The sequence below is a fragment of the Strix aluco genome, chromosome 5, assembly GCF_031877795.1.
Source record: "Strix aluco isolate bStrAlu1 chromosome 5, bStrAlu1.hap1, whole genome shotgun sequence".
In the NCBI taxonomy this organism is placed as follows: Eukaryota; Metazoa; Chordata; class Aves; order Strigiformes; family Strigidae; genus Strix; species Strix aluco.
In genome coordinates this window covers 35,790,839-35,817,851 of record NC_133935.1, presented here as the reverse complement: position 1 = coordinate 35,817,851, position 27,013 = coordinate 35,790,839, and the positions used below count along the sequence as shown (strand labels likewise).

Below are 27,013 nucleotides of genomic sequence, written 5' to 3'. Positions count from 1 at the left end.
GAACATAATGTATGAGTCCAATCCTATCCGTAATGTGAGATGAATGTATCCATAATTCTTTTTTTTCATGTTTTTTTTTCCATTACATGTGAATTATTTGGAATTTTTATTTCCTCACTGTTGTAGCAAAACCTTGGTGAAGTTCCAGTATTTATCAGATTCTAATTTGAATTATGACCTTTCCCCTCGTAACTTTTTATTTCTAATTATAAATATATTTGCTCTCCCTTCAAAACATTTTTGAGGTGGTGTTAAGAGTGTTTTAGGGCTTTATCTGTATTTCAGCATAGTTTACAGATTTTTTTTTTTTTAAATGAAATACTTATAAATATATTTAAAACTCTTTTTTATCCTTCAATTCTGTCTAGATCTGGAATTCAAGAACAGGCCAGTGCAGGTGTGTATATGAAGAACACTTAGAGCAGGTCAATTGCTGCCAGTTCAACAACAGAAGCGGTCAGTATCTCTTAGCCACCTGCTCAAATGACACTTTCGTCAAAGTAAGTGGAAAAGGTTGAGATTATTCTTGTGCTGCGTACCATAACAAGATAATTGTTGATGTATAAATATTTTTAAACAGTATAAATTAAGGTTTTTTAATGAGCCTCATAGAGAATAGCTGGCAACAGATTAAGAGTACTGAGTACAGATCTGTAATCAGATTTCAACAAAGCAGAACAGAAGGAGTGTTTATGCTCAGTGAAGGAGAATGGGCAAGTCCTCTACTCGTAGGGCAGGAAGGTGAGGGCTTTGGCAAGACTTTTATAGGGTGAGATGGGAATGGGAGAGTATGGGAGTGAAATACCTGATTAAAAATGGCATAAGAGAAATGAGGGCAGAAATTTATGATTGAAAACATTAGTAACATAAAAAAGATGGTGAAAGAATGAAAGAAAAAAAGTATTATGGAAGTGTAGCAGGTACATCTTTTGATTAAATTGATTAGGCATAGTAAAGAAATGAAGGTGGAAGCCAACAAAACAACAGTAATCAAAGCAAGAGGTTTATCAGGTTAACCAGCTGGCACTGTTCAGATTGGAAGGCAGTATGCATACACAGAAAGAGCAGAAATCAGGCAACTGAAGTCTACCTCTGAGGGAGGGGGGTAATCAGAAGAATCAAGTAAGACCTAGACTGTGGCAAATAAGAGTGCAATTTCACAGTACAGCTAAGCAAATCGTGTAGTTAACTGACACTGAAGATGCCCTGGCTGTATATTCTTGCCTTTGTTGCAGTGCATGTGCTAATCTTAATCTACGGTGGTATGATAGTTCAAGCAGCCAAATCAGCAAAAACCTCTGTTTGGTGGGATTGGTTTTCTGCTCTTTTAGTTCCCTGCAGTAGCTCAATTGCCCAGTTCCAGTTCAAGAGAACTGTTAGGAGTAAACAGCAGTTAGTGGGGAGGACAACTGTCACTTCCAGCATAGCTAGCAGGATGTGAGGTGTCTTAATTGTAATGTGAAGTCTCATGTGAAGAGTTCTTGCAAGATCTTGTGTCTGTGTAAACTGGAGGTAAAATACAGTTACAATCTGATGTCAGGGTGGAAAGAGGCGGCTTTCGTGCTGACCTCCTGGATACCTCAGCAGATGCATTTGCGGTTTGACACCTTGCAACAAGTAGATGTAGAAGGGAGTTGTTTAAAATGTGGTTAAGAATTTAGACGGTGTTCAGCACTTTCATGAGTAATGAGTAACAGAACTAAAGTATTCACAATAATCAAAAGGGCCTGATTTTTTTTTCAGAGAACACCACACAAGTGATTATTCCTGTTCTGAGCTCTCACTTGAACACTCAAATGCATTATTTTTTTTATTTTTTTTTTTTTTTATATAGGAGAAAGGGAAGAAATTTCAAAACAAGGGAAGGAAGTGTGGGATTGTAGGCTTGGAAAACAGTGCATGTGGGAGGAGTGGGGAGGAGGATCCCTAAACAAAAAAAATATGGAATGTTCTTTTAACTTTGTTAGTGTGGATGTGGCAAGGATGATATTCAGACTGTCCAAGACAAACCTGAGAGATTTCATTTTTATTATCACATGTAAACTGCATAATTCTGAACTTCAGAGTTGAAAGGGAAAGAGTCAAGAGGAAGCTTCTTCCTCAGTCTGAGGAAACTTTCATTAACTTAGTGCTGTTCAAGGGCCTTGTCTGCACTGTACAGAAAGTTTAACTAGTTCTGTGTAATTCTGATGTTAATAGTTTTTGTGCACATTAGCAGATGGAGGCAAATTGTGGGATAGCCTGGGGCATAGCATCAACATGTGGGTAAAACTAAGAAAAAAAAAAAATTGAGGTTGCATGATTTTGAGAAGAGCAAGAGCAATTTGTCTTTGAATAATTCATGAACATGTTGATATTTATATGTTTATTTCTCATGCAGCTTTGGGATTTGAACAGGAAGTGTTCTAGAAATACGATGATCGGTCATGACAATTCTGTCAATCACTGTAGATTTTCACCAAATGATGAATATGTTGCTAGCTGCTCAACAGATGGAACAGTAAAGGTACACAGTGTAACTGTAAATCAACCGTTTTGTAAAGGTACACAGTGTAACTGTAAATCAACCGTTTTGATGATGGTTTTTTATAAAATGTGGAATATGTATAAGAAAACTTTGTCTGCATGATCAGCCTTAGTGAATTAAATCCTGAAACAGTTGATTATTGGTCCCATTTTTAATGCAAGATTTTGGAATAGCTTGTCCAGTACCATGAAAAAAGTTGGGTGCCCGTAGTTGTCAATAAATCCTAGCTAGCCTCGTTTTGAATCCTTTACATTTCACCATATTTTTTTTTTTCCCCCTAATGTACTTTGTTAAGAAAATTTGAGGGGAGGAGTGAAACTTGTTTTTTAAAAAAAATAGTAAGTTTTTAGGTTAATTGAAAGTTCTGTCATCTCTGAAAAGGAATCATCAGTAGACATTAAAAGGAGTTCTATGTGCCATTTTTAATGTATGCACTAGAAGAGAATTTGAGAGGTTTATTTGTTTTCCCTCGGAATGTAGGTATTATTTTTATTGCCTGTGGTTGCAACAGAACTATGCTATTTCAGAATTGCCATTCTTAAAACAGTTATCTTTCTATAGAGAGCTGCTAAATCAGGAAAGAAGGGTTTCTGTAGCTGTTGTCATTCAGAAGGAAAATTCTGGTGGAGGGAACAGAAATATTCAGTAGAGTTTTGGCAGGGCCCTCAATGAAATTAAGGTGCAAAGCTAGATGTATACCAGATTTCTCATGGTGAGTGGACTTTTAATAGAGTTGCATAGCAGGTATTATTTTTGGTTTTATTCTTTTGTGAAGTAGAAGTTGAGACAGCATTGTAGCTGGAATGATATGAGAGAAGAACCCAGGGAGAGGATTCTGCTACAGTGTAATCCTCTTTTTTTTGTGTTTTATTTGTTTTTGGTTTTTAACTTTCTAAGCCATCTGGGCTTGTGAGTATTCTAATGCTATTTCTTGAATGGGGAAAGTAGCAAAGGCTCTTTTGTATTCTATCCCCCACCCCACCTCTTTCCTAGAAGTGATTGAGAGTTACCTCTCCCCTGTTGTATTCTGTATCTAGATCAGTAAAAAGAGCTTTTGTGTATTTCCTTTACTTTTTTATTGCAGCTCTGGGAAGCACGCTCAGGAAATGAACTGAAAAGTATTGAGATAAAAGATTTCTTCAAAAATGCAGATGAGCAACCAGATGAAGTGGAGGTTTTAGTAAAATGTTGCTCTTGGTCCAGAAATGGTGACATGATTTTGGTGGTAGCCAGAAATAAACTTTTGGTAAGTACCTCACTTTATAATTTTCTGGAGGTAGTATATTACAGTGTAGATAAAAATTATGATTAAAGATAAAATCCCAGGCCATTAAAATTTTTCTGATATAAGGTGCATGGTTTCAAGTGTGTATAAAGTAAAAATATGTGGGCAACAAACTTCTTGACTGGGAGAAATACCTTCTAAACTCAAGAATGTATGCTGTAGAGCATATAAGATATTTGTCTATAGTGAAGTTATTCAAACTGGGTGCTAACTATTGTAATTATGTGTTCACAGCTTTTTGATGTTAAATCAAGTGATTTGTTATCACAAGTCATCATAAGTCATCACAGTACAATCCAATACTGTGACTTTTGTCCTGGTGATGAGTTAGTAGCAGTTGCTTTGTCTCACTGTTCTGTTGAGGTAAGTGATTGTCTTTGCTACAGTATACCAGGAAAGACCACTTGTAATATAAACTATTTCATTTGTCTTAATAGTTTCTTGTATGCAGAGGTAAACAAAATGTAGCTGTCTTAGCAGGCTTTCAATGTGCTTCATTCTTTTTGATTTTTGTTCACTTCTGAAATGTAAAATGTCAATTGGGAAATAACATTTTTAAGTCATATGTTCATTTTGGACAATGGAACTCACGTTTATATAAAAAGACTAATCTACTGAATTTATTTAAAGTTATGGTTGTCACTCTCAGGAGTATTGCTTAACTCAAACCAAACCTCTTCTTCTATATGCTGCTACAGAATGTGACAACTCACTAAACTGGAATGAAACAGCTAGAATAACTTTGGGACTAGCATGGCTGGAGTAAGCCTGTACAAGTATCACTTTTGGGGTTAGGTTTTTTTTGTTGTTGTTGTTTGGGGGTTTTTTTGGTTTTGCAACCTACGTGGTCAAGTTGAACTTGTACTTTTTTATACTGAGTGATTTTTTTTTTCCTTCTTCTTTTTTTCCCCTTGTCTTTTAAAATTATAGCAGTCAAAGGGGCTGTTGGTTCAATTTCCCTGACCATCGAAATGTGATAAGCAGGCACAGTTCTTGTTACATCAGATTTCAGAATGAGAAGTAAGAAAGCACTGGAAGAAATAGTTATTAAGTATACCGCTTCTTGTTTTGCACTGTTTTCCCTGTAAATGCAATCTAAATCTATTTGAGTTCTTCTTTCATATTTTTATTGCAGTTGTGGAACATCAAATCTTTATCAAAAGTGGCATATTGCAGGGGACACATGAGCTGGGTTCACTGTGTGACATTTTCACCAGATGGATCTTTATTTCTGACATCATCTGATGACCAGACAATACGTGTAAGATGGCGTCTTCCTTTTTTGAAAAATGTGAATTTATATATGTATTCTTAAATTATTCGTTTAAGGAATTATTTACTATAAAAGTATATGTCATATATAACACATATACAATGTGCATTATGTATGTAGTATTTATGTTTATAGCCAATATAAATTTAATTATTTGTTATAAAATTAGATATACAGTAAAATGAGATGAGTTTTTTACTTTATTTACTGTTTATCTATGTGATTTTTTTTTTTTTTTTAAGTCTGGTGGCTGTTCAAGAGTAATTGTAGCCTTCTATTTTGCTTCAGATTTTATCTGAATCAGGAATTGTGAAGTTTTTTGAGGATCTTAGCAGACTTGATATTACTTTCATTGTTAGATATATTTGCATGTTAATATTTTAGGATAGATTTCAGTAATTGTAATGCCTCATTAAAACCTGTGAAAATAGAAATATAGTTCAGAAAGTAACCTTTCCTTTTCCCCCAAGTTAGCACTTATATTCTTGACATTTTGAAAGCAATTGAAGTATAGAAATCTGTACTTGCTATTTTTTGTAATTGGCTTTTAACACTCTTTGGATTAGAAAATTGCGGACTTTATAGCTATGTCTCTAAACACAGGGGAATGTACTAGTCAGCCTGTGAAAAATTAGTTCCGTTTCATCTGTTGGAATCACTATAGTAATTGCACAAATGTCCTTAGTAAATAAAAATAGCAAAAGCATAATTTTCACTGATTTAAAAAATCAGTGTTTCTTGCAAGTTTATATGACTTTGGTTTACAGATACTCAGCAAGTTTTGTATCTTGGCCTTTAATAAAACTAATGAAATACTGTGTTCTTCAACAGATTTGGGAAACAAAGAAGGTGTGCAAGTCTTCTGATGCTGTCCTAAAAAGTGAACTAGATGTTGTATTTCACAATAGTGAAGTGATGATTTTAGCAATTTACAATCAGAAGCATTTACAAGTAAGCTGTATTTTCCAATATGTCAGTACATTTGAATGTTATCTGCAAATCTCAGTAGGAAGCACTGAAATAACTGCTTGTTCATGGCTTTCAACAGTTGAATCTGTAAGCAGATGGCTCTTAATGTATGATCACATTTTTATATCTAGAAACTCTGCCTAGTTCAGTAAGAAAAAAATGGAGTTTGAGGGGAAACTTCCACAGTGATGTCAAAACTGTAAGTGGATGCAGAGGAACAAAACTGTGATCTCTTCATGACTGGGGAGGTTGTGGGCCCTCCAAATAGCTTAGATGTTGTAGTGCTAGGGCCTGAATAATAGGCCCTGAAACAAAGTTGACCTTTAGATGAACCTCACAACCCAAATGTTATCCATTATTAGTATCTGCTAATTACTAAAATCTGTATTACCATTAGCATTTATTATTAGTATCTGATCATTAACGAAATACGTATGTTCACTAGTGAAAGATGTAGCTTAGGATATAATCAGTAGTGAGGATGAAATGCTGTAAGATGTGTATCCAACTTTCCTTGTTTAGCCATGTTCAAGCCTGAGAACCCAAGTGTTTGGCCTTGTTAGAAACTCCCTTGGTTCTCCCGCCCCGAGCCCTGGCCAGGCTTTGGGTGGAATCCAACAGGAGGATGAAACCAGATGTTTCCGCTCAAAGAAAAGTGCAAGTCGTTGTGACTTGCTGATTTTTGATATATAAGGCTGGACCCTCTTGCTGCGACTTTGGATGCCTCACCTACGGATGGACGCACCACGTAGGACTTCCCACTTGCAGGGAAAGGTACTCCAAATCCTCGCTGCAACCGGGGCTCCCCAGCAACCGTGGGTCTGCATGTTAGTAACGTATGCAAGTGGTGATGTATCTTTCTTAATCATTATTCTCCCCATTGTGTAGTAATGATTAGGTGCATTACCTTGCTTATTCTTATTTTCTATAATTAATTGTATGTAGTAATAATTAAGTGTACTATTCTGTATTTTTCTTATTGCTTATTTTCTGTATTACTTTATTATATCCTTTAATTATTAACAGTAAAATAAGCCTACTCTTTTCACTCTGGTGTCTTGAGTTTAACTGGCACCCTCGATCAGCAAAACAGATGTGCACAGCAATGTGTAGTGCATGCAGCATGTATAGACCAGGTGTTACACAGCACATGTACATAACACATCAGAACTACTGTGTGATAGCTGAAGGAATCACCTCAAATTGGGGGAATGAAAGGTGTGAGCCCGGGTCTGCCTATAGCTTTAGGAGAGCATGGGATCTTTTCCGTCTTAAAGAAAATACTAATAGTGGATACAGTCTTATTACTGCGGACCCTCCCACCATGAAGTAAGTACACCAACATCCAGAATATATTTTTCCATTCCGTGATAGCAAATGCATGCACATCTTCATTTTTATATCATGATTCTCTACTACATCAAATAAAATTAATTGATAGGATTTTCTTTGAAGTGAAGGCAATACAGTTCATTCAGATTATGCTTCTACTTGGTTGTAACTGTTTAAAAGTGCAAACACTTTCATATTTGTTGCAGAATGCTGCTTATGCAGATCGATTGCACATTAACACACAAAATGGGCAATGCCATATCTTTGGCCATGAGGTAGCTATTTCAGGTGTCTAGCCTAAAGCAGCATCTGAATAGGAATGACTTTGTTCTGGACTGTGAAAATGAATTCTTAGTGTTGGATGTATAGGTAGGATTCTGCTGCCCTGCACTGAGGGACACTGTGCAGATAATGATGGTGGTACTGAGTTGAGATTTGCTGTATTGTGTATGCTAATAAGTTTAAAGTCACGCTTAGAGGATGCACTTAAAGTATTTTACGCTCCATTTGGCGTGAGCTGTAGAATCTCTCTGGCAAGGTGAGTTTGAGTGTGGAGCTTGCTGTATGGCTTTTGAAATTTGGGAGTAACATTTTGAATTACTGTTTTCTGTAGTCAAACTTTAAAAAGATGGCTAATACTGGGATGAGTTTCCTTCTGCAAACTTGTCCTGTTCAGAGAGCATTCCATGAAGATAGTTACACTGACCTTCAAAGCAATTGGTTTATGAAAGTAACTGATCCTTATAATTCAAAGTTTGAAACTGTTGAACTGTTCTCTTTAGGATTCTTAGCTCTGTATTGTAATTTATTTAAGTTTAAAAATATTGTAATAACATAGTTAACTTTCTATTTTGCAGCTTCTCTGTGGAAATACAGACAGTGTTATTATGCAGACAGCAGCTCAAGAATCCCCCATTTCCTGCTGCTGCTTAAGTGAAGATCTTAAATTTGCAGCTTTTGGGCAGGAGAGTGGAACAATAAAGGTGTGAAATCCTAAATTTGATTTTAAAAATAGTAGGAAAACACCCTTCTTGGTGCTTTTTCTTTTTAAAGGAATGTCATTTGAATGACTTTGTACAATAATATTCTTAAACATAGTACTTTTTTTTTTACATTTGTGAGTGATGCCTAAATGACAATAATGTAAAGGTTGTGCTAATAATGTAGCTCTAAATTTCGTTTTACCAAGGACTAAGCTAATACAAATTTTTGGTTGTTCCAATCCATTGACTGAGAATCATGTATTTACAATCTCATGGTATTTAAAAAAAGGATTTGCATGTTCTTTTCTTCCTTTTCCTCAAGTATGTAAAATAAATTGCATTTTGTTATTGCATTCTTCATTATAAAGGTATTACAGCTGTTGGATGGGAAAGTTCTGAAGTCCCGGGAGGCTTACAGGACGTCTGTGCAGCATTGTCGATTTACATCTGATTGTCAGACTGTCATTTCAAGTGCTCATGATTCAGTTATACAGGTTTGGAAGATATTTAAAAAGATTATGTTGTAATTTACAATTTATTTAAAAATATCTTTATGCTATAGATAATCTAAACTCAGTAAATGACTACTGTATTCTGTATTGCTCCGTCTTGGGGCAAGGGACTGTAGAAACTGTTGGCTTCTATTTATACCTTCTGTGATAATGCATATTACACAATTTCTATTTTTAATGCTGTGGATGATAGAAAGGCACCAACTCCTTTAAGATGGGTGAAGAGAACATTAGTTTTCAAACAAGGTATCTCAACAGTTCTGATTGCATAAGTGAAGGGTTTGGGATGTGACCCAGATCTGCCTATATATGGTAGGTCTGTCAGTGGGCTTGCTTACACTGTCTGAAGGAATGAGGTAAAAAGACCTGTCTCTGAGTGGGCTAGTGCATCCACCTAGTCCAGTACAGTGCTGAATACAGACACTAGCTAGAAATAGAATGGCTACACTGATGTAGTCTCATATTAATAAGATCTGCCTCTCAGCAAGGTAGATTGGCTCCAGAGAAGCATTCTGGTGTGTCTATATTAGCATTTTAACTCGCCTCAGGGATGCACTTTTGAAGTGAATGTCCTGGTCGTTTATGCTTGCTGTGGTTTAGTTTGCACTGCAGAGCAATTGCAGCCATGCTGACAGGATTCCTGAACTAGAACACATACTCCATCTACTAATGAGCGTTCAGCTGGTTTGAAGTAAAACCTCCAAAACACATACGGGTGCTGGTCCTCAGCACTGTTTTGCTCACCAGATCTGTTCCAACATTAGTGTTCCACCTACTTGCTGATATACATGTAACCTATGCAGCATCCCACTTTGGTGTTTGTTTCGATCTGAAGCTAGCTTGGGCGCAATCACTGTGGTCAGTTAAGCAGTGCTGACAGCTCACCAGTTTATCGGCTTTTGGATCCTTCTTTCAGGTGTAACGTGGGTAGCTTTTCTTTTGGGTCCTCAGCTCCCTCTAGTGGACAGTGCTTCGGTTAAACCTCCAGGATTGTCATCGGAACACCTCTTGCTTTCTGTTCTTCCTTTGATGCAGAAAACCTTTTAATTTGAAAACTATTACATCATTGTAATTTACATTAAATTGATGCTTAATAGCTTCTGTAAAATAAAATTACACTTCTTCAGCGTTCAGTGAGTTAGTAGTTGAATTAACAATAGAAGTGTCATTTTGTTATAAAAATGCAAAGCAAAATGGCGTTTCATTAAAAATATGCTTTAAAAATATAAAAGAAAGTTAATTTACGTATGGAAAATCTGAGGTCTGCCAGATGACAGAAGTCTGTTTGTTGCAATAATCAAAGGTTTAAACCCCAAAACTTCTGGGGTGCCTAGAAAATTATTGGTTTGCTTTTTCTTTTTAAATTACCAGTGAATTTTAAGCGTCAAATTCACTTTGAAAACCAGATTATGTGTGTAATATAGGGAACTCTCTCACAGGTTGACTATTAAATACTATTGCATCCTCAATCTTCAGCATCTCTACTATGGATATCTTCAGTATGTAACCTTTTAATTAGTTGACACCTCTGTAAGAACTTTTTATTATTCCTGTGAATTAGGAAGAATGAACTGATTGATTTTTAACTTATGTCTGCCGTTAAATTTTTTGTTAAAAAGTATTCCATCTTTATGATTAGGTATGGAATTGGCAGTTGAGTGAATGTGTGTTTCTAAGAGGGCACAAGGAAGCAATCAAGGATTTTAGACTTCTGGAAAATTCAAAACTTCTTTCGTGGTCATTTGATGGAACTGTTAAGGTAAATAAAAGGTTGTGAATTGACAAATCGCATAAAATACATTTTACTGTTTCTTCTAACATTTGGTATTTCCTGCACTTCATGTTGACACACATTTTATTGAATTGATCCTAAAGTGTAAACTGACTTTTAAGCCACTAGAAATAGAAAATGCAAAATTGTAAGATTTACACTTTTGGATTTTAACTATACCAGTAAGTATAACAAAATGTTGGATGTATTAGAACTCTGTAGCTGAGTTTTATCTCTTATAAATTGTTGTGTAAGACAATATTATTGTGTAAGACAATATGTGTGTTAACCTTTTTACAGTGTTACAAAGGTAACCTGTTTTTCCTGTATATTTGGTAGGTTTGGAATATCACTACTGGAAACACAGAAAAAGATTTTGCTTGCCATGGAGGTACTGTTCTTTCCTGTGCTGTTTCACCTGATGGTAGTAAACTTTCATCTACTTCTGCTGACAAAACTGCAAAGGTTGGTTAATTTCTGTACAAAGATAAAAATGATGCTTTATTTGCATCACCTGAAATGTTTGCTGTATTTTTTTATTCTGAGGTACCTGGTTATTATTTAAGTTATCCTGTTGTATTTCTGGTATTAAATTTCGTGTATCTGTGAACATGTTTCTAAAGCTGTTACAGTCATTCACAATTGATCTTGGATATAACTTGAGGCTGTCCTGGTGACTTCTGTATGAATAAAATGCACATTTGATGCACAAGTTTGTGCAGAACACTTCGTTTAGTTCTCTGTATTGATTTGTTAATAGCCTAATATTCTTAATTTGAAAATCTAAGTTAAGAAAAATTTCTGAAACTTTCAGTGAAAGTACTGCCCATAGGTTCTGGTATTCCTGTTCAGAAGTAAGGTGCAAAAAGAAGTGAACTGTTTAATATTCTGGGGCTGCCCTATTAGATTTTTAAAGTGTCCCATTAGATTTTTAAAATATAGCTTTAAATTGACTGATGAATCCTTTTTCTATGAACAGTTTTAAACTTTCTTCTAAATGAATCAGTTTCATTATTACTCCAAGAAAAAAAAATACTTGCAGTTAGTTAGTTCAGTAACTTGTAGCAAATGCATTCTTGTGTGATTCAGATAATAAAAAGAAAAACAGACTCCAGTATAATACATACATAAATGCACACACATAGATGCATATATCGAAGAAGTCTTACATACATTTGAAGACTAAAGCTATTTTAGAAAGAAGTTATCTTTGGTTTTGAACTTAACTTTTTCATTCTTCTGTAATGATTTTCATTCAGATATGGAGCTTTGAAAGTTCATCTGTTCTTCATGAGCTGAAAGGTCATGAAGCCTGCGTGCGGTGTTGTACTTTCTCTCGTAATAACAAATTACTGGCCACTGGAGATGACAAAGGAGAAATAAGGGTACTGCTTTAACCTTGGTGTTTGTTTTATAATTCAATTGATAGTCAGTTCACAGACAGAAGAATTCTCATAGTTTGTGTTCTGCATTGTGGTGAACATTGAGAAGTTGAAAATAGCAAAGTTTGCCACGTGAGATAGTAGTTTGTAACCATATTGATAGATATATGTTCCATGAATGCTGAGGATCTGATTTACGTGATTTACTAATAATTCTACTGTGAATTGGATGTGTGATTAAGTCCTCCATATATGATACAGTTCTAAGAGGAGAATTCATTTTTTGATTATTCCATCATTTCAAGTAGAATGCTTATTTAGAAGGGGTTTTTTTTCTCTAATGCAAAAAAGTACATTTCAGCTTTCCTTACTTGAGTTTTTTTTTCCTCATTAAGTTTACTTATATACATAATCTTCTCTCTCTTTTAGATTTGGGACATTTTAACAGGTGCATTACTTCACTTCTGTTCCCCAGTTACTGTAGACGAAGGAGAACCAACACATGGTGGTTGGGTAACAGACCTCTCATTTTCTCCTGACAGTAAAATGCTTGTGTCATCTGGAGGCTATCTTAAGGTAAGCCTTGAAATAATAAAATCTTCTACCATACTAACTGAATGGAAATACACTGATAATTCTAAAGGAAAATGCAGACTAATTAAAAGAAACAAACCTGAAACATTTTACTTAACACAAAGCTGCTCCATTTTCATGCCTAACGCTCTTCAGTTCTTCTCAAATCTGAAAGCCGCCTGTAAAGGTCTCTTGAGAATTTCGACTTCAGACTTGGAGTTTGGTTTTGAATGCCATATATTCCATTTTTACTAGCTTCAGATTTTTATTAGCAATGGCCTTCATTAACATCTTTAACATTAAAGTTCTCAGTCATTTTTGTCTGCCTTAATATCCACTCAATTTCAGCAGCAATTAAGTTCTTTATAATGAGCAGAAAAATGCTTTATGTCAGAGTTTTATTTTTTTTAAAGATACCGAGTTTTAAATTTTTTCAAAGCAGAAATTCAGAAGGAATTGTAAGTGATAATTTTCTGCCTTGAAAGACATTCTGTAAGTAATCTTTGGAAGAGAGCATGTTGAAACTGAGGAAATCAGTCTTCATCAGTCTTTCATTGGTTCAGACATCTACTGGGCATATGATTTTTGGGAAGAGAAGAAGCGTTCTTTCCTTGAGTCTATGAATTGGTTCTTCATAATTGTAAATTTTGCATGAATTTACTTCTTTTTTTCCTTCATATAATGGCTAATACCTGTTAGTAGAAACTGTGTGTATATCTGAAATGACAGGTCATGGAATTATCATTTCAGAGTGCTGGGGGTTTGTTGATGGTTGGTCAGTGTTTAGGTGTTGGGACATGCTACCGGACTAATTCTTTGAAGTCAATTAGTAACTATTTAACAAAGACCGTTGAATTTTCTAATTTAGCATTGAAAACATCTTCTGATGTTCATTTCATATTAAAGAACAAGACATGCATTCTGTTTCTAGCTTCCTTCCCATTTTGTCTTGTGGTTACACAGCATGGTGTTGTGATGCTTCTTGGAGTCATAGAATGATTTAGGATGCTGGGGACTTCTGGAGCTCAAACTAGTCCAGCCCCCTGCTAGACATAGTTTGCAGTTAGGTGAAGTTGCTTAGAGCCTTGCTCCATCAAGTTTTGTCCCTCACTCCAACAGGGGCACCTCTGGGCCCTGAGAGGAGAGTCTGACTCTGTCATCTGTAACTGTCTTTTTGGTAGTTGAAGACAGCAGTTAGTTGCCTTTTTCTTCAGGCTAAACAAATTCAGTGCTCTGTCTCTCTCTTCTACGAGATCTGTTCTAGGTGTCCAGCCATCTCAGTGAACATGTGCTGAACATGCTCCAGTTTGTCAGTGTCTTTCTTGTACTAGGGTGGGGCTCAACACACAGTAACTGAACTGCTGACTAGTACTTTTTGAATCTTATCAGTCCACCCAGTTTGTCACCTACCTTGTGTTCCACCCATCCAGTCTTTATCTCTTCAGTTTGACTATAGGGATGTGATGGGAGACCATGTTAAAGGCTTGGTTAAATCACATCCATTGCTCTTGCCATGCTGTTTGCAGAGCCACTGTTACTGTCAATAGAAGTCAGTTGGGTGGTTCAGCATGATTTACCTTTGGTAAATCTGTGCTAGTTGTTAATCATCACCTTCTTGTCCTTCACATGACTTGAAATGACTTCCAGAAAACTTGTTCCATAATAATCCCAGACACTGGAGTGAAGATTATTGGCCTGTAGTTCCCAGCATCATCTTTGTCCTTTGTGAAAATGGGTATGGCATTTGCCTTTTTCTAGTCATTTGGACCAGATTCATCACCATGTCTTCTCAAAGTACTGTATTTCTGCGTTTCTTTCAAGATCTACAGATGGACGTGTATGATGTGCATGGAAACACACACACACGCATGCACCCTTTTTGTAGCAAGATACTAGTCGGTGAAAGTCTAAAACATTTCAGAAGTTTGAACCTCTAAAAACTGGACTGAGTTGGATTGTAGAGTTACATGGAAAATAACTTTAAACAAATGAGTCATTCATAGATGAGGTACATCCAGCTATGTACTGTTGAACTTGCTATGTGAGTGGTACTCGCTGACCCAGCACCTGATCATTTATGCACCAACAAAGATTCAACAGCTAATTAACATCCATTTGTTGTTTGTTGTTGTTTGTTTTTTTTTTTTTCTCTTGGTCTCCATCAAATAACAGACACTTTAGGAAAGGTGTTTTTAATCAGAACAGTATAGATGTGTAGTTGCAAATCTGTAGTATGTACACAACTATAATGTTACACTTTTCGTGAGATGAGTAAGCTAAAAAGTACTAATACCACCTGCTTTTATAGATGATCAAAGCTGAAGGTAGTCTGTTTCAATATTTTGATATTGCACTCAAATGCTGCAAGAATAGAGGGTAGACTTCTTATTGAAACAATCAACACCTTTGCGCTGGATTGCATTTGGTTCAATTTTGCATTGGTCTACAGTTTTTCTGAGAAACGTGAAATTTCAGTCTATGTTCATGGAGTAAATTGATGGTTGAAGGTTTCTCTGTATTTTTGTTATTAGTGCTTACTGTATATTCTAAAAAAAAAAAAGTATTTTAATCTCACTGAAAAAACTCTGTCCTGCTAACAAAACTGCAGGTGGTTCCAAATGTGTACACAACTGATCCTCTTGTGAGTCCAGCTAAGTTTAATCCAGCTATAGTTTAAGTTATATTGTCTGGCAATGTGTTTCATGTATTCATTTGGCTATATAAAAATACATATATTAAATTTTTAAGATATTGCAGTTTATGTCAATTGATCACATTTTTTTGATGGGGTAAGGGCCCTGAATTTATTATTTTGTATGCTTTGCTAAAATTGAACAGTTTCAGTCTTTTTGAAGTTTCCTTTCATGTGAAACTCTTATACCTCTAATACCAATCCTAAACGTTTTCTACTTAAGGTTTCTTTATTTTGAATTCTAACTCTACGGGGAAAGCGGTCAACTGGGCTTGCCATGCTAAACCTGTTTATAGAATTTATTCCAAGCTTCCTTTAGCTAACTGAAAGTATTGTTATTTTTTACAGTGGTGGAATGTAACTACTGGAGAATCCTTACAAACGTTCTACACAAATGGAACAAACCTCAAGTCAATACATGTGTCCCCTAATTTCAAAGTGTATGTGACTGTTGATAATCTTGGTATTCTTTATGTATTACAGAAGTTATGATTTATGTGCTGAGCACTGCAAAGATAATTCATTTTTTCAGCTGGAAACAAAATTCTGCTAAATGTTTGTCTGACACTCATTAAGCTGTGAATTATATTTCATTGTTGAATTCATGATGGTTTCATGTATATTTATGCATGTTTTTCAAATGAACTGGCATTTAATCTTGTTTTTAATAAGCATTGTTATAATCCTTAAGTCTTGATTTGCATCTTAAGTATGTTGCTTCTGATTTTGTAAGGAAATTATATTAAGATTTATTCAAATTAATTGAAATTAATATTAATAGCAGTGAAGAAATAATAGGAATATAATACTTTGAAATTGTATTTTGTGCTAAGGGTGATGGCTAAATGCTCTCTAGCCATGAACATAACTGTGTAAGATGAAAAAAAAATTCTTTTTACTGTGATGCAAGGATTTTCATTTAGTACAGAATGAAAAGAATCAGGGACATCCTTTGTTTGAAAAATGAAACTAGCTATCTTGGTGCTTGATGTTCAAAACAAATCAAGTAGCTGTTTGGTTTACAGTAGCAGTGCTTCCCACTTGTGGTAAGAACCTTCATGCTTCTAACCTCATGGAGATAAAGTGCATTGTAACACATATGAGCTGTTCCTATTAAGGGAAACATCTTGAGTCTTGTTTTCTCACAGCAAAATCTGAACGGATATTACAATTGAAGTGGAAGAGATTGTGCCACATTTCCAGTCAAAAGATGAATACAGCTAACCAGCTAAACTGAGAATGGAAATAGTTTAGAAGGTATATATTGAAAAATATAAGGAGATGTGAAATTTAGTTATTTTTATTTTAGAAATTAGCATTCAATTTATACTATGGAGACATTTTACTGTTGTCAGCTTTGTTTACGTAGAATTCTATGCACAGGGATCTCTTGCCTGGTAATATGTGAAATTTTTTTTTTTTTTAGTTTTTACAATCTATTTATAGACTCAATATAGGGTAGAAATGTTGATGTTTTGTACTTGACATATCTTGTGAATAATTAGATAACAGTTTTTCCTAGATACCTGGTAAGCCTTGATCTAGTAAATTGCATCTCAACTGCTATGAGCAATTTCACAAACATTAATATCATGATTTTTATATTTTTGTAGTTGGCAACTACAGTGTAGAACACTCCTAAGTACTTGATTGTAAAAAGTACATTAGAAAATGTCTCAACTGGTACTGAATAATGAAATCCTCACTTTTAGTATTTTTTTGTGTGCATTTCAGAAGATTTAATATACATTCTTAGTATTTTCCTGGTTTTGACAATCACCAGTTTTTCCTCTTTTTTAACTTGAAATTCCACCATTTCTAAGGTGCTATTGAATACAGGTCAGTATAATCAAAGTACTGCTGGCAGAAATGTAAAGAGAAGAAATTCAATAGAAAAAACATGATGTTTTGTATTCTAAGTATGTACAGCATTCAATAAAGATAATCTGGGCAATGTTGGCCAAAGTTGTAAATTAATTTGAATTCTTAAGTGGTTTTTTTTACAGGGTAGAACGGAGGGGGAGTGCTGCCTCTTTTATTGCCTTTTATTGTGGTTTTATTTTCAATCTAAACATAATGCTGCTTTACAAACTATACCAAAATACTTTGACAAGTAAGCAACAGTATTAAATATGAGGACAGAGGAAAGAATGAACAAAGGGAAACTGAAGTCTTGGAATGTAGAATCTTATCACAGAATGGTTTGGGTTGGAAGGGACCTTAAAGATCATCTAGTTCCAACCCCCTGCCATGGGCAGGGACAACTTCCACTAGACCAGGTTGCTCAAAGCCCTGTCCAACCTGGCCTTGAACACTTCCAGGGAGGGGGCAGCCACAACTTCTCTGGGCAACCTGTGCCGGTGTCTCACCACCCTCACAGTGAAGAATTTCTTCCTTATAGCTAATCTAAATCTATCCTTTCCAGTTTAAAGCCATTACCCCTTGTCCTATCACTACATGCCCTTGTAAAACATCTCTCTCCAGTTTTCTTGTAGGCCCCCCTTTTAGGTACTGGAAGGCTGCTATAAGGTCTCCCTGGAGCCTTCTCTTCTCTAGGCTGAACAACCCTAAATCTCTCGCCTGTCCTCACAGGGGAGGTGCTCCAGCCCCCTGATCATCTTCATAGCCCTCCTCTGGACCCGCCTGAGCAGGTCCTGTCGTTATGTTGGGGGCCCCAGAGCTCGACACAGTATTCCAGTTGGGGTCTTACAAGAGCAGCATAGAGGGGGAGAATCACCTCCCTCGACCTGCTGGTGGCACTGCTCTTGATACAGCCCAGGATAGAGTTGACTTTTCTGGGCTGTGAGTGCACATTGTTGGCTCATACTCGGTTTTTCATCCACAAATACCCCCAAGTACTTCTCCGCAGGGCTGCTCTCAATCCACTCATCTCCCAGCCTGTATTTGTGCTTGGGTTTGCCCCGACCCACATGCAGGACCTTGCACTTGGCCTTGTTGGACTTCATGAGGTTTGCACAGGCCCGCCTCTCAGGCCTGTCCAGGTCCCTCTGGATGGCATCCCTTCCCTCCAGCGTGTCAGCTGCACCACACAGCTTGGTGTTGCAATGTTCAGGATGGAGTTGCCCCTACTGTGAGGTTTGTACAGCCCTCATCAGTACCTGCCCTGAATAGCTGAAGATTCGAGGAGCAGGAAGCTCCTCTCAGACAGTGTCCTTCAATTGCATAAGCTGTCCTGTCCTTACTGCACAGGACCATGATGGTCTGAATTTAGAGACCCGACTAGGTAAAAAGATAGATAAATGTTTCATGTGAGGAACCAGGGCAGAGAGTTGTCTTTTGTGACAACAGTAATGAAACTGATGATAAGAAAAACTGATCATAGTTTAATGAAGAAAATGAATGGTGTATGAGTAGAGTTCATAGACTCTTTCAACTTTGAAGCGAGTAGGAAGCGGGTAACACAGAAGCTCAAAGAAGTGTGAGATAAATGGTGCATTCTTGAATTATTCTGCAAGAATGACAACACAGCAGCATTATACTTGTTGCTGGCTCTGAGGAAGCTGTGCTTCATAGAAGGTGGTGGTAATACAGTCAGGATGGTTGCGTTCATGTGCAAATGTATGGAGTTGGCTGTAAGTCTTTGTAGCTGAGGTGGAAGACGAGAAATAGCAATGAGAAAGTCTGGAGAGCCAAGTAGATATGATTTGCAGGAAGAGGATCATGAAATTTAAATGAAAATTTCTTTAAAAAGGGGCCAACCAAGACAGCAACTTTTTAAATTTAAAATATTTAAGAAGGTTAAGACAGTTTACTGTAATAAAAAATAAAGTCCTGCTGTGTCATCAGATTTAGCTGTTCTCTGTGATGTTAGATGTATTTTGAAGGAAACAAAGTTTGTCCAGAAGCAATTTTTACGTAGATTGAACATTAGTGCTTCCATTATCTCTTGTAATGCCAGATCAAATTGAATCTGCATTCAAATTTAAATAATGAGCATTGCCAATTTTATCTAGTTCTGAAATTATAATATGCTTTTGTGTAAACAATTTTTAGATACACTTCCTATTATTGATGCCTATCAGTTTCTGTAGAAGTTTTGAGCCTCTTCACTTTGGCAATTAGACCTACAGCTCCTTCACAAATCTTTTTCCTCTTTATTAACAAGTAGTTATATGCATATGCAATACAGCTGCTCAAGAGGATGCTTTATATTGCCCTGAATTGTACCGTTCCTTTAACTACAATGTTTCTCTTTCCCCTCCCTTACCTTACACAGTCGTTTGAAATAGAACTATGCAGTTATTGCCTGAGGTTTTTCCATGTAAAGGTTTATAGAACTCTTGTAGTGCTGGAGTGTGTGGGTAGAGCTGAAACTGGTAACCTGTTGACAGTAGAGAAACATCCTCCACCCCAAAATTATTCAGCCTCCCCTAGAAAATGATGCTGTTAAACTCCCTATTACAGAATGCTGTGCAAATTGCTAATTTTTTCCCCAATTTTTTATTTAGTGAAGTCTCTGTATGGAACCCAGTTCCCCAGGTTGTATCTACCTGCAACAGAGCCTGTGTCCTTGTGTCTGCTCTCCTGAGGTGCTTTACAGAAGCTGATGCCTTTGCAGGTTTCAGGGGAAAGTCAGGCTGAGAAAGCAGTCTGACTCAGGTACTTTCTTCTGCCCTCCAGGCACAGAACATTGCAGGGAGGCCACTCTGCCCCATCTTCAGGAAGCCACTAAATCCAGAATGCTAGTAGGTCACAGAGAATTCAGGTATGTTCTTCCAGTTGCTGGCAGAACATGAACCTCTTCCCAAACTGTTTGGTTGCCCTTTCTCCTTCATAACAAGTACAGATGCTGTGGCAATGCCGAGGAGTGCAAGTGTCAGCCTTGCAGCTGAGAGATGCTTTCTGGTGTTTCCCTCTGGTAGCCCACACTCAGGTGTATTTGTCCACATCTTGCTTTCTTCCTTCTTCTGTCTACTATGAAGATACAAATTTATCTGGGCTCATAGGTGGTGATGATGATGCCCAAGAGCTCTGACAACTTGGGACACCTTATTTCTGTTGTGATTTCAAGAAGTGCAGAAGCCAAATGAACCTTGCTGTTTGGAGAACAGGGAGTGTGCCAGATACTCAGAACACTTTCAGTGTGATTTTTGTGCTCAATTTCACTTTGCTCTTTCAAGCTAGGAATGGGGCACAACCACTGGCCCTGCCAATATACAGTAAGATGTTAAGCTGAAACTGGGCTTGTTTGTGGCATGAACTCTGCAAGTGGTTTGACCTATATTTTTCAGCACTTCCAAACCTGCTGTGCAGCATGCTACTATCCATGTCTTTGCATGTTGGTATGGGGTTTTTTTTTTGTGGGGTGGTGGGAGCAGTGGGTTTGAAGGAGGGGTGTTGGGTTTTCTTGGGTTTTGAGGGTTGTTTTCCAAATTAACTTACTGTATGTCTTTCTTCTAAGGGGGCTTTTTATGAGAAACCTTGCAACTAGGTTTAAAAGAGGCCTAGGCTGGGCTGTTAGGGTGCATCCTAAAAGATCCAGTGAGTATAAAGGAGTAAGATTTTCAGTGTGCATGTATTACAACTTCAGCACTTCCTATATGATCTGCTACAGTTATACTTGTGGGATATAGCACAACTGTGTGATAGTTGGACTAGTTGAATTATTCAAGTAGCACGTGTATGTTTATTCAGGAGAATGAGAAAGCTAAAGTAGTTTGTAAGTGTTTCAATAGGCAGTTTCTCTCTTGGGGCCTGACTGTTAATAAATTAGCTTCCTGTGCTTGTTTCCATTTAACAAATCATATGTTGTACATATGACAACTGCTCTGAGAACAGTTAGATTCAAGTCCTTCAGGCTAGAGAGGATTCTTATTCTGTACTCAAGGGGGATCACCTGAGTACTTAAGATGCCACAAATAGACTCTGTGTGTTTATGCGTCTGGTATTTTTCATTTCTTCTATTTACTTCTTTCAGTTTACTTGTGTCCCTCTGTGATATTTTTTTTTTTTTTAAGCCTTGTCCAGTTTCTCTAATAAGATGAACTCAGATGCATTTTGAAAATCATGTTGCTTAAAATGACTCAAAATGAGGCAAAGAGAAATTTACCCAATCCAGCTGTGTAAAAGTAAATACAATGTTGTTTAGGTAAACGTGTTATTTTTAATGCATAAAGGCACACAGAGTATGCTTAATATTTAAAATAACTTTTAAAAATGGTGTTTTATTAGTCACATTTTTATAACATTACTCATGTTTCTAAAACAATAGGGTTTTTTTTAACTGTTTCTACTAATTGTATAGCAAATTTCATTTCTGTAGATAACTTACACTTTCTAGCAAATGAGCAGGGATTTTCTGTAGTTCTAAAAATCACATTATTTGCCTGTAATAGTCTCCAAAGATTGTAATAACTGGTCCATACTCCTCTTCCTCACTAGAGTCAATGATCTGGTTTACGTGTATTAAGACTTTGTAGCCTGCTGGTTCAAACTTTTATTCCAGTGCTAAGAAATCTTAGTCTTGTCATGTCCTGAGAGCAAGTTTTCTGGTCCCAGAGGCACAGTGACAGGGACATTTCTTTCTGTGCTTTCTGGTTAGAACCACTTAAATTCATCCGTTAATACTATGTTCAGTATTGGCTGTTGTTTATAAGCTCCTTGGCAGAAGTAGTGCAGGAAAGGAAACAGTGCAAAATATACTTTTGGTATCACAGCACTACATGAGAAGAATGGCATATTTTTAACCTGAGATTTGGCAATGTTTATTTTTGTCTTTGTAACAATTTTTGGTTTGTGGTGGGGTTTTTTGGGGTTTCTGTGTTGGGTTTTTTTTTTTTTGGGGGGGGGGGGGGGGGAATAGATGAACAAACAGACATAGGTCAGTGGAAATTTGTCTCTAAATACAGATCAAATACTTTACTTTAAAGAATCCAATCTGAAGCCGATAGTCATGTATTGGTGCTTGAACACTCAGCAGTTAGTAATGTAAGATATGCAAGTTGTTAACTCCTAAATTTCTCAATGTATTTGCATGATTTCTTACAATATGCTGTGGAGTTTATCTATATTCAGTTCAGGATAGCAATTATGCATTTTATATTTCCATCTGTACAAATGAGATTGAAGGAAATGTGTGGAAGGGGTCTTATCAATATGTGACTTAAACTTCAGAACTGGGAAATGTGAGGAGGAACAGTTTCAAAGAGTTTGAACAGATTGAATGTTGGTTAAATTTTACCTCTGAGTATATGTTTAACAGTAGCATGAAAAAAGGTCACCTGAGTGCATCTGAATTTTCAAAGCATTTAAAGAAATATTTTAAAGATGTTGCACTCTTAATTTCTCAAAGCCAAACAGTTGTAGTTTTGTTCACTCTAAAAATTAGAGCAGATAGTAATTTTTTTTTTTCTTTCTACAGTATCAATGATTCAGCTATTAAATTGCTGTTCTGACTCAGCAGCTGTTTTTTTATAGTCTGGAGCACTGGGTTTGAAACAGATCTTCTGGGTACACATTCAATAAGAAGAATGATAAGTGGCCAAACTTACTGTGGAAGAATAGTTTGTTTTTCAGTGAAAGATAGTAATGGTGAATACCTGCCAGAGACAGGTACAATTCAATTGAACTACACGTGACCTGGAATTTTCTTCATAGTGTGTCTTCAGCGTTTAAATTTGGTTAAAAATATATTAAACACAATAGAAGGCAATAAGCAAAAAGTCTACCAGTTTGCTTTATCTCCTTTTTCCAGAAATATCTTTGTTCGAAGGGTTAAACTTTTGGTTCTGGTAGACATGGAAAAAAAGTCTATTCCTTGAAGTTATGGTCTAATTTTCCTCTTAAACTTGTACTAGTTCTTTACACTTTGTGGTTTCTCAAGATGCTTTACCCCTCATTACATCTTGTATTTAGTCCTTAGTTACTACTGTCAACCTGCTTTCAAACGGGGGGTTCCACTGTTCAGGGTTCTAGTATTGGTAATGTTAGGGGAAGATTTGCTGGAGCAAAGTTGTACTTCACTATCTTTTATCACAAAGTGGCTCTGTGGAATGGAGCATTTTCTCAGTTTGTGTTCTGGATCTCTCTGGTTTCTTCAGCATGTATTAGTGAAAAAAAGAATCATCTTTAACAAGCTGTTAGATAAGTGTATTATGCATCATATTGCTCTAAAAATGCTAATCTTTCCTATATTTTTTATTTTTTATTTGCATACAAATTACATCTTCTGCTTTTCCAAAACTAAACCACAATTCCTCCAGCTCATGCAGCTTGTACCTCCATTTTGCATTACTTATTTTGCTCCTGATTTGAGTTCTGTCATGGGTTAGAAATTATTTTAGGATAATATTATGTATCTGTCCGTGTGTTTGTTTTTGTTAAGCAGGAACTTATCCAGAAAATGAGAATTTGATCACAGTGAATACTTTGAGCAGTTAGCAAATACAAGAGGTCTTAACTTTGATATATTCTTTTTCTCACAAAAGCAAAGTTTGGATGTCTAATTGGAATTGATAACTATGACAAGTAGTGAGGGGCTTTGAGCTTGTGTGTCTTCTGCTTTGAATGTGTTTTGTGCAATGTTTGAGTTCTAACAAAATGGTTTTCCCTATTGAATTGACCACACTGAGATATTATTTGCTATTTCTGAGGTGACAGTATGTTCATGGCTGCTGAGATTCCTTGAAGGGGGAAATTGGAAGTTCCTAACCACTTCAAAAGTCAACTTCAAAGCAAGAACAGATTAATTAGGTATCATAACCCAAGGACTTGGTCCAAATGGGAGGACTGCAAAATTCTTCCCCAGAGGATGTAAAGACAAGATTTAAGTGACTGCAGTCAGAGATCAGTAGCATGGATAATCCAGTAACAGTGGCATGTTAAAGGAAAAGGTGTAATTATAATAGTGGTGTTTGTACAGTGACTGACAGAAACATTACTGTTTTTAACAGTTGAGCACTTTTTGCTTTACATTTGAAAAACAAGTTTTGCTCTGGCCGATTCTTGGACTTCAGTTTTTTTTCCTCTAAGCCAGTTTTAGAGGCTATTTTGAATAGGCTGTTCAAATAATTCTGGCATTTTTCCTTAAGAACTGAGAAGAGTTTGAAAACTGGGTACCTTAATCTATCCTTCCCTTTCAGAGTTGTTTTTTCCTGACAGGTTCTTGCTATGTTAAACAAGCGAAGCCATATAACAAACATTTCAGTAATCAGGCCAACATAAAGTACTCATAAATTATCACCAGGCAGCTCTAAATCTGTCATAAATTCTTACTGACTTGTTCACAGGAATGTTTATGTAATTGAGAGAAAATATAGAGAGGAAGTTAAGTCTCCTTTCTACAAGTTAAATCAACTACAGCAAGATGAAAAACACCCACACGCTTGGCTTTGGATCAGCAGAGACATTCTTGAAAAGCAAACCCTTATGAAATCAAATTATGAAATCAAATTCAAGATGCAAAAATTAGCAGTTTTCCAGGTGACACTGATTGTACTTTGCTTGTATATTCCTTGTATAACAGGGTCTCACCTCATTCAGGGAGGTACAGGTTTGGAATAATTCCAGCAAAACAATTTTTGGCATAGTTGGGAACATAGATGTAATGTAGGATGGTGTTAAAGCTTGGAATCATTGAAAAGGGTCCAAGGAGTCACAGTTCCGCAGATGTGAAAAAACCCGCTGAATGAGATGCTATCTTACATGGCATCCCTTAAAAAGAGGTGTAGAAGCTGCAGTGAAATACAGATAAATATATTAGGAGACGTTTGTGATATTTTAGAGAGTAAATTACAAAGCAAAGTATAGGAAATACTGATAGGGGTTTGTACACCAATGAGTGAAATATCAATAATCAAAGTAAGTAAGAGGTCATTAAACCTATGCAATTACCAAAAAGCAGCTTATTCCATTGATCACAGTGACATAGTTGTGAAATATGATGGAAAGACAAAATATTTGGAATATATTAATCACAGGGATAGGAAGTTTATAATCTTAACAGGGCAGGTGGCAAGGATGCATTTCTTCAAACTAAAGAATTTTGAATCCACAAGTCCAAATAATAAATAACCAAATGTGTGAGATGGATAAGATGAAACGTCCTTTGAATCATGCCTGGTGAAATTTATCATGTCTTGAAAAAATGAGAAATTTCTAAAGGATTGTAAATCACGACAATTGTGGTGTTTTAAAAGAGGTGACCAAGGCAACTATTGACCTGAAGTCAGTCCCAAGTAAAACAATGGAATGTCAGATTTAAGATTATATGGAAAAGTAGATCCCACTCTGAACATCACAGCATTTTTCTGGGTGTTTCTGATTGTTGTGGTCTTACGAGAGACTGGTTTCAGCAAATATTGCTGAGAGATTTCTAATTGTTTTGCTTGTGATTTTTTTTTGTTTTAACCCATCAGTGTCAATACATGAACTTTGATTTTCTTTAGGGAATTTAATTTATTATCACAGAGTGTTTTGATTTAAAAGAGCTTCTATTCTTATAGCACTGTTAGAGAACATATTAGATCAATTAAAATAGGGGTCACATTATTGGTATAGTGTTATTTAATGTTTTTGTCCATGATCTATAAAACCTTTGATCATAATGCTGCAGATGATATAAATTGGCTAGAATGAATTGCAAGAATAAGTAACTATCACAATATGATGTGTGTCTGCTTTCAACATCCAACAGCATGTTTTTGTTATCTTATGGACAAAGTATATTTTTGCCATACATAGTGAACTTAAGAATGCCAGTGATATCATCTTGAAAATGGCGGTGTGGAAATGAAAGTGGATGGTATCATCCATACAAACTCCAAGGTGTCTGCAGTGATACATAAGTGGCTTGTGGGTACATAAAGAGGATCTGAAGGAGGGAGGAAAAAATCTATGTGCTTCATTAAGGCATCAGCTGGAGTGGGGCATATAGCTCTGGTATTTGTATTTCATAGGCAAAATGGATTCAACCAAAATTTAGAAGAGGACCACAAAAAGGGATCCATGGGCTGGGCAAAAGTCTTGCAGTGTAAAGTTTGAGTTGAATTTATTTTATTGAATTGGAGAGACAGCTGAGAAATGATCTAATAGTGAGGTGTGGGAGAGAGGTGGGACAATTCAGCCTTGCTGACATGACAAAAGAATAACAAGTTCTATTGACCGGAATTAAAAAACACCTTGTAAAATCATGTAAAGCAAGGGAATTAGTTCTCAATTTCTACTTTACACAAAATTGAGTCTAAACAAACATCTCAGAAAAACATTCAGTTTCTACTTAAATGCTCCTAGGTGTTCTGTATGCTTCAAATGTTATGGATTATTATAAAGCTAATATCTTTATTCCTTTGCTTTGCATGTCTCACCCAAAAATAGGTACGGAAATTAATTTAAGAAACCCTCTGATAAAGTTTCTTATCTTGGATCTGCATAGTTCATGCTAGGAGAGGGATTGTAATGAAATATTAAGATTCTGGGGTTTTGTTGGTCATCTGTGGATCAGCACGATCTTCATTCTTGTACTGTATAATTTGGCCTTTAAATCTTTACACCTTTGAGATTGGCTGCTTTAGGAAGTGCAGTATTGAACACAGGTGAGCTGTGCCTTTAGGTGAGACAAGTATCAATCTTTTTGTTTTCTTAGTGCAGTTTCCTTTCAGACTACATCATGTAATGACTATACTTCTGGTTGGACAACAGATTTCCCCCAAGTCAGGTTGGCAGGGGTATCTTTCCCCATCATTTTCTGTAGTATA

The 27,013-nt window shown here is 36.3% G+C and overlaps 1 protein-coding gene across 6 annotated transcripts in view; it reads left to right on the top strand.

The window, feature by feature from the left end:
- APAF1 (apoptotic peptidase activating factor 1) overlaps positions 1-17,276 on the top strand; it is a 39,720-nt gene extending 22,444 nt beyond the window's left edge. For 3 of the 6 annotated variants that reach the window (XM_074826985.1, XM_074826986.1, XM_074826984.1), the window contains 13 exons: positions 369-500; positions 2,381-2,506; positions 3,612-3,773; positions 4,047-4,175; positions 4,948-5,073; positions 5,917-6,036; positions 8,244-8,369; positions 8,738-8,863; positions 10,521-10,640; positions 10,992-11,117; positions 11,912-12,037; positions 12,464-12,610; positions 15,648-17,276. In XM_074826985.1, the coding sequence (XP_074683086.1) occupies positions 369-500; positions 2,381-2,506; positions 3,612-3,773; positions 4,047-4,175; positions 4,948-5,073; positions 5,917-6,036; positions 8,244-8,369; positions 8,738-8,863; positions 10,521-10,640; positions 10,992-11,117; positions 11,912-12,037; positions 12,464-12,610; positions 15,648-15,791 (1,710 nt within the window). In that variant the 3' untranslated portion in view covers positions 15,792-17,276. Of the gene's footprint in view, positions 1-368; positions 501-2,380; positions 2,507-3,611; positions 3,774-4,046; positions 4,176-4,510; positions 4,720-4,742; positions 4,833-4,947; positions 5,074-5,916; positions 6,037-6,748; positions 6,829-8,243; positions 8,370-8,737; positions 8,864-10,520; positions 10,641-10,991; positions 11,118-11,911; positions 12,038-12,463; positions 12,611-15,647 lie in introns of those variants that run through there. The other 3 variants (XR_012623552.1, XR_012623553.1, XM_074826987.1) reach the window with 3 other exon arrangements.
- The last annotated feature ends 9,737 nt before the right edge of the window (positions 17,277-27,013 follow it).